The 8,496-nt window shown below is 36.6% G+C and overlaps 1 protein-coding gene across 6 annotated transcripts in view; it reads right to left on the minus strand.

The window, feature by feature from the left end:
- The window catches only part of Ankrd17 (ankyrin repeat domain 17), a 152,953-nt gene that overhangs the window by 39,975 nt on the left and 104,482 nt on the right, over positions 1-8,496 (minus strand). For all 6 annotated transcript variants that reach the window (XM_026785104.1, XM_026785099.1, XM_026785102.1 and 3 more), the window contains 4 exons: positions 4,650-4,761; positions 4,334-4,479; positions 886-1,028; positions 80-293 (listed from right to left, as the gene is read on the minus strand). In XM_026785104.1, the coding sequence (XP_026640905.1) occupies positions 80-293; positions 886-1,028; positions 4,334-4,479; positions 4,650-4,761 (615 nt within the window). The remainder of the gene's footprint in view (positions 1-79; positions 294-885; positions 1,029-4,333; positions 4,480-4,649; positions 4,762-8,496) is intronic.

Here is an 8,496-nt window from a genome sequence, read left to right on the forward strand (position 1 = left end):
TAAAACCATTTCTCTCAGATACGTATTTTGTCTCCATGACAAAGCTCTGACAAATGGCAAGTTTCAGCATCTTTCTTACCTTAGCTCTGTGTTCAACGTTTGCTTTTCTATCAAGCAGAAGACTAACCACTTCAGTTCTTCCTTGGAAGCAGGCTAAGGTAAGGGCAGTGTTCCGATTGGTTTCTATTTGAGCATTTATGTCAGAGCCCATGTCTAAGAGGAGCTTAACTGCAGCTGTATGCCCGTTCATAGCTGCTAACATCAGTGGAGAAATGCCCAATTTGCTACCAGTTCTGGGGGTGAAAAATAATGGGGAAACAATGTGTGTCACAGCAGAGAAACAGCAATGATAAAAAAAATTGAATATAAGAATTTCTCTCCTGTTCTTTTGAAACAGAGTATCCTGTAGTCCAGGTTAGCTAGCTTCTAGCTGAGAATGACCCTGAACTCCTGATTCTTCTGCCTCAACCTCCCAAGCTCTTCAATTACAGCAGTGGACCCACCTACCAAGTCTGGCTAAAACTCTTTGTTTCTGTAGGATTATTTAACATTTTAACTACCTTTCTCAGCCCTTGCATCTTTTGAGATACTACTAAAATTTCCTTTTAGCAGATGCCAAATAACCAGCTAGGGAGTGGAGTCTCATCCTATGATGATGAAGCAAATATCTACCTCTTTAATAAACACCAACAAAGGTATTTCCTTTAGCTCCCTAAGAAACAGTAGTTTGTAGTTTTCAGTTATAGCAACATTCTGAATTCTTGAATATTTTAAATTTTATGACTTTATAAAAATTTTATACCACTAAAATAGCAGTTCTAAAAATTTACACCACAATATTCTTAATAAAGTGTCTACAGACAAAAAAAAAAAAATAAGGCTTGCCTAGAATTGATCTCGGCTCCTGCATTTAGCAGTATTTTGATGATGTTCACGTAGCCACCAGAAGCAGCCAGGCTTAGAGGTGTGTAATCAGAAACATTCCTGTGTTCTTTATTTGCACCCCGAGCTAACAACAGCTCCACCACCTAGTAGGGAAAAAAAAATAATAAAAAATAAAAAAGGTGGGAAGTATACTTTCTAAAGCCACGACAATTTCAGAAGTGTATTTCTGGGTTTTTTGCCTGGTATATAACGAAATGAGAAAACTCTTTTTTATAGTTTTAGGCAACAAGGTTCTTAGAAGTCAACAGACAACAGAAAGCTCTCAAGTTAAAAAACAAACAAACAAAAAAAAGCTTAAGAAATCTAATGAATACTCACACAAGATTTAGACCTCAAATGTTGTAGGACATAATTTAAAAACGAATACTTTTGTTACTTTTATCATATAGTTAGTTATAAAGGAAAACATGAGATGAGATTAATCTTATATGTACACATGAATGCACTAGAATTTGAGACAGGGCCTCACTATTTAAATCAGGCTGGAAGCAAATTCATAGATTTGACTGCCTCCCCCTCCCAAGCGCTGAAATTAATGGTGTGCGCCATGACAGCTGGCAATCAATATTTGCTTTTTGTTACAGAAGAGTTGAAAAATGTTCCCATGTTTTACCTTAACAACCTTAATATTATTCTGTGCCTGTGGACACAGCATCAAATTTGACTTGGTAACAGAATATTGGGTGCATTACTTTTTAAGATGCTGGCAAACTGATCCCAAGAGCAGCTGTACTATTTATACCCTAGCAACAATACAGGAGTTCTGGCTGTTAATCTTCTGGATCTCAAGAGCTTTTCTCTGAAAGCCAAATTATTGAGCATTAAAGCATTAAGTGCTTTTTGGCCATTCAGAGATATATCAGTTAAAATCATGTTTAGATAAAGCTAAACATTACTTCGATTAAAGCTAGCAAGACTACGTGGTCTTACTTTTTATTTACTGTAAATGTCTATACACTGAGGGCATATGGAATGCGGGTGGGAAGGCAGAGGACAACTTTCAGAAGTTGGCTCTCACCATCCACCTCAAAAAGGGATTTTGCTCATTCTTACATGAGCCACCATGCTTGTGTTTTTCTTTTTATTACTACATTTATTAATTAGCATGTGTCGAAAAATCAGATTGTCAGGCTGGGTGGCAAATAACTCTACATGTTGGGCCATATGTTAGCCTGTTATGTATTGTTTTGTTTAATGTCAGTGTCTTTCTATAGAGCCCTGACTGAGTTCAATGCCCAGAGGGTCCAGGCACTAGTCAGTAGGCATCAGTTAGCACGTCTATTCTAAACGGCTTGAGAGTTTCATTGCATTTGCCATGTAATAAATAAATGCTTGCAAATTTCATTTTTTCTAAACATTATTCTGTAATTTTACATTGAACTGACTTTCCTAATCATATCAACTATTTCACAATACCTGTTATAATGACACCAAATGGAAGCAATGTGTTTCTAGGCAAAGTTTCATACCAGAAAGTAGAATATTAAGTTATCTTGGCTTGGTTAGTTCCTTGTGGTGCCAAGGATGATGAACCCCTTAGAACATGCTAGTCAATCATATTTACTGATGATTATATCTCCATCCCACATGTTTGATTTCAGATATAAAAAACTCACAAGTGTGGCTTACTGCTTTTAAATGAAGTGACTTTATTTGACTTAAAATTAAACTCTTTGTCAGTGTGTGAATAAATACTATTTCAAGCTAAATCATAATGAAAAATTTAAAGTAGTACTTAGCCTCAAAAATTTCTATCATCCGTTCTCATATTTTAATGGGAAATGGAGAGGAATCTAGTATGGTGCTTGAATAAAATGTTCCCCATAAGATCATATATTTGAATACTTGTCATAAGGGAGTGATGTTATTTGGGAAGGATTAGGAGGTGTGGCCTTGTTGGAGGAAGTGTATCCCTGAGGGTGACCTTTCAGGTTTCAGAAGTCCAAAATCTCTCTTTCTTCTTGCTACCCATGGATCCTGATATACAAGTCTAACTATTTCTCCAACACAATGTCTGCCTACACGCCACTATGATCCCTGCTGTGACCATAATGAACGAAATCTCTGAAACTGTAAGCAAGCCTACAATGAAATGATCTTTTATAAGAGCTGCTGTGGTCAGGACATCTTCTCACAGCAATAGAATAGTGACGAGGAAAGGTTTTAATTTTATTGTTGTTCTTTCATTTATTAAGGGCATTGGCTCCCTGACTGAACTAGAACTCTCTATGAAGAACAAGCTGGTCTCCAACTAAGAGATCTGCCTGCCTCTGCATACAGAATGCAGAGATTAAAAGCATGGGCTACCACATCCTTATAGTTTTTAAGACTTTCTCCACCTCCACTGTGAATTACAGATGAAACAATCAGAAAGAAGCAATACAACAGAACAGGTGCTATGTTATCACCACAAGCATTATATATACATACAAGGGGAAAGGGACATAGGATTAGGCTAAATAAAAGTTACCAAGAAACAGTCCATGTGTGTATCATGCCTTTGTTTTTAATCTAAAATACAAAGAAGCTCTAACCTTTTATATATATTTGTGCCATTTTTTTTTTAACATTTCTCACTCTTGGATAGGAACTATAAAAATATCTTTTACTAGTTTGTTCTGAAAACCTAGTTACTTAGGGATCGAGAAAAGGATGAATTTTAAAAAATGCTTTGATTTTTATTATTGTGTGTTATATGGGATCAAACATAGGTACATGTACCACAGTGAACATGTAGGGATCGAAGTACTAAAGAGCTACTTTAGAAAGTCCTTTCCTTCCATCCATGTAGAGATCTGCAGTTATCCGTCCTGTTCAATAACCCGTTTTAAAGGTGAATGGGAAATTAACATGGATGAAAGGGTGATTTCTAGATCTAAGAGTGGTAAATTCTGAATCCATAAAGAAACTACAATTGACTTATTTAGCCTATATTCCCTGTAGAGATGTTTGAGAGGGAGGGGGAAAAACTAGGTTAACCAGCTAATTGTTAAATGCTATTAGACATAAAACTGGTAACTTCACAGTTCGATTTTCTTAACCCTATATGATCAATTCCTGTCATTTGGTCTGTCTGGAGTTCTAGAACATAAAGGATTAGTATATATAAGAACTGTACATCTCATCTAGAATGGCTTAATCTTTCTCTTAAAGACAAATGCAATACAAAGGATTCTTATGGCAGGTGCTACTCTTAGACGAACAAGACTGTATGTTTACACTATGTGACTTTATGGGAATATTATACTAGCCTACTCTTGCTCATACATCGTAGTTTAAGTTACTGTGATAAATATAACAGGCAAAATGTTTCTATATGAAAAACAAATACATGAGTATATACACATTTGCTAAACAGAAAAGAAATTGCACTAAGATCAAATGCTACCTCCTGTCGGCCCCCAGAACAAGCCAAAGACAGTGGTGTGTCCTTGGTTCTTTCTGACTGGGCTTCAATGTCTGCACCATTATCCAGCAATATTTCTACAACGCCAACATGACCAGCTGTAGCAGCCAAAATGAGTGGAGTAAAACCTAAAAAACAAACAAAAAAAGAACCTGCTTACAACATGCTAAGCAAAGAAACAGTAACAACTGTTTTCCAATAAAATTAAGCACCAATATGTGGTTAAAAACTAATTGTTTCTAAATTCATATTTCCCACAAAACTTCTATAAAATAAAACTAACAAAAATAAGGGCTACCTTTCTTGTCTCGATGTTCAATACTAGCTCCTCTTTCTAGTAGTGTTTGTACCAGTTCCTCATGGCCACCAGCACAGGCAAGCGTTAGTGCAGTATCATGATTACTCTCAGTCTATAAAGAGAGAAAAGAAAAGCCATTAGTTTAACTAGTTCATTTAAATAACCATCCAGTGTTACTGTCAAAAACACAGATACATATGTGCCTCCCTATGTTACATCAAGACCTCAAACCATGTGGCCCAAGCTTAGCTAAAATGAGTCATCTTCCTGCCTCAGGCTTCTTACTGATTTCTCAAATTATAAATCCATGCCACCAAGCCAGGCTTACACAAATCATTTGGATGGTATATGGTTTATTGCCAACCTCACCAATAAGAAGTCAATTCATGGTTTGTTTTTTTCCTTTTTCCTTTTTTGGTGTAATGGTCCTGCAACTTTCCAGCTTGGGTCTGCCTCAGCTGAGGATGACCTTGAACGGTTTGTCCCTAATGCCACTACCACTGGAATACTGAAATCACAAATCTGCTCCATATGCCTAACTTTAGTGACCTTTTTAGGTATACAAATAATATTCAAACTTTATAAACAATTATTAATGACACCAAAGGAAGAAAAAGGATTGTTTTCTATCATATGCTAATTTCAAGTATAAAATTGAGGGAAAAAACAATTTTTTTTTCAATTTGAATTCAATTTTGTTGTCACATATTAATAGAGTAACATCTGTTTCTATTTCAAATAAATTTGCTTACATTTTTGGGATAGAACCTCACTGTACCCCAAGATGGCCTTGATCTTATATTGTTCCTTCAGCCTCTGCCTCTCTATTGCTATTATAAGCGTGTTAGCATGCCTGACCTAATGTGTGTAACACACACACACACACACACACACACTTTGAAATGCATATAGACAGGCATACAGAAGAGTGATTCTTAAAGACAAAAACACAGAATGTAGGAATGGTAGGGATCCAGGGCCTAGCTGAGAAGAGAGTGTGAAAGGAAAAGGACTATCCAGATTGCTCTGGAGATCGGAAGAGAATTCCTCTGGTGTCTTCAGCTGATGCTCAACAGCCCATGTACAAAAGGAAATTATCAGAGGGCAGAAGTAGATCAGGTACAACACCAAGAGCAGGAACACAGGCCCTACCAGCTAGAGCAGGAAACTTCCAGAACATGGAGGAAATCATGGAGAATCCTATGCAGAGACCAAATGAGTTGTGTTGGACCCATTAAAAAAAAAAAAATCAAGCTGAAAAGCAAGCCTTTTCATAGATAAAAATTGAGCCAAGCGTGGTTTCAAACACGCTTAATTCCAGCACTCAGGAGATAGAGGGAGTAGGATCTCTGAGTTCTAGGCTAGCTGGCTCAAAAAGCTAGTTCCAGGACAGTCAGGGTTGCTACAGAAAGACTGGCCTCAACAAACAAAGAAAAACAAAAAACAAAACAAACAAAAAAATTAATAAATAAACAACTGTTTTTAAGTAACTTAGATGTGTTTAAAAAACTGGAGGTGGGCAGTCCTTGGACTTCCCACAGGTCAGGGAACCCTGATTGCTCTTCAAGCTGATGAGGGAGAGGGACTTGATGGGGGAGGGGGAGGGAAATGGGAGGCGGTGGCGGGGAGGAGGCAGAAATCCTTAAAAAATAAATTAATTAAAAAAAATAAAAAAAAATTATAAGAAAAAAAAGATCCTAAATTCTTTAAGGAATAAAATGTGTAATACACTATAAATTGAAAAATAAAGACTGTAACTGTGCTAGAATATTATATAATTTAACATCTGAACAAATGTGTGAATGAACACGGCTAGGGATTCATACCCCTTTGTTTCTTTGAGACAGGATCTCACTATGTATCTCAAGAGGGTCTCCAATCATCCGCATTAATTACTCATGAATGAGGGAAATGCACGTGAATAGCACCATGCCTGGCTTTTAAGATAATCTTTAATTTAATTAACCAAACTAACTATTAGAAAGTGCTTTAGGTAGTCTGGAAAAATGAACATGTGAATGTACTTTTTCAGTTATGCAATAACATTTAAATATAAATAAAGGTATTTCCAATATAATTCATATATAAAATTGAAAAGTATTATAACAGGATGACAAAACTCTGGGGGAGAAGACTCTGTCATGAAGGCTTTTCAACACCGAAATCATTCTCAGGTAAAGCAAATGATGTGATCATTTAACTATAAACTCAACATACACCAATTTGCAAGACTTAACTGATGAAATAAAACTCCAGAACAAAAACAGCTGTATAACTCATTCGTTTTTTATGGTGGACTTGCCTTTTTTTTTTTTTTTAATTGGAACATGAGACTGGATCTCTGTACTCCTGACTCTTGGAGATCTGTATGTAGACCAGGCCGGCCTTGAAAAAGGAATAGGAGTAGGTTTTCTTCTTTTGGGGGTCAGGAGGGAGTGTCTTACTTTGAAGACCTGACTACTTAGAACTTCCTATGTAGACCACAGAGATCCACCTGTTTCCTGAGCACTGAGATTAAAGGAGTGTGCCAACAAATTTTGTTCTTTTTACTTTTTAATGAGACAACTAAAAATGGCCTAAAAATATGTCTCTATTTTTCCTTTGTGGTTTTTAAATTAGTCGCACTATATAGCTGGGGTTGGCCTGGAAACTCAATTCCACCTGAACCTACTGAGAGCACAAGGCATATGCCACTGATTCTGGCAAACTCCATTTTTATCCTTGATAATATGTTTATATCTGTATTACCACACTAAAAAAGAAAAACCATCTTTGGTTTGTTTTTGAGACAGGCTCTCACTATATAGACCAAGTGGGCCTTGAACTCAGAGGTTCACCCACCTCTTCCTCTCAAGCACTGAGATTTAAGATTTGGCACACCAGCCAGTCCACTAAATTCTTGAAAACTTTATGAATTTATGCTATATTTTCATTTTCAACCTACATGTAATATTTTGTCGAAAATACATTACACTAACTGAACATTGCAGAAATGACAACAGCTATAACTTCAAATATTCAAAGACTATTACTAATAACAGACTTAAAGATTTATAGTGCTCTTATACAATAATATTTACATAACACAAGAAGTCATACCCTCCCAATAACTGTGAAAGCCAAACTCCATTACAAAAAAAATTAAAAGACAAAAAGTGAAATTGATCAAGAGTCAAGAAATGAGAAAAGCCTACTAGTCAGTGATGGAGAGGGAGCCGCAATAGCTGCTCTGCAGAAGAGCCACTGACTGCAGAGATCAGGGATGGCCACAAGGGAGGTGCACCAACTCCAACACTGGAGAAGGACATGAAACTGCAGTGAGTGACAGCTCTGGACGTCAGGACATGATCTTCATTCCAAGTTTTATATTTTTAAAAAAAAGAAAAAGAACCACGTCTGATTTCAGAGAAAAGGCAACAAAAGCTCAGAAACACAACTTTCTGATGGCCAAACTTAACTGGTAACCAGAGATAAGCTTTCTAGACAGCAAACTGCTCAAACCGCATCACAAAGCTCTGAGTGAAACTGTTAAATACACATGGCCTGTGTCCTATCTTTTAAGTGTAAGCAACTCAACAATAGATTTAGGTTACAAAGCTTTGAAAACTTCCTTCAGGGACTAGTCTAACTTAAATACACAAAAATATAAAAAATTTAAAAAAGATAACCACAAAAAAATTTCAGGTGATCAATATATAATATCCCTCATTATAAAGCATAAATTTAATATTAATTAAAAGCATCACTTTCAGCCAGGCGGTGTTGGTGCACGCCTTTAATCCCAGCACTTGGGAGGCAGAGGCAGGCGGATCTCTGTGAGTTCGAGACCAGCCTGGTCTACAAGAGC

This window comes from Microtus ochrogaster, linkage group LG1 (assembly GCF_000317375.1).
Source record: "Microtus ochrogaster isolate Prairie Vole_2 linkage group LG1, MicOch1.0, whole genome shotgun sequence".
NCBI classification, from domain to species: Eukaryota; Metazoa; Chordata; class Mammalia; order Rodentia; family Cricetidae; genus Microtus; species Microtus ochrogaster.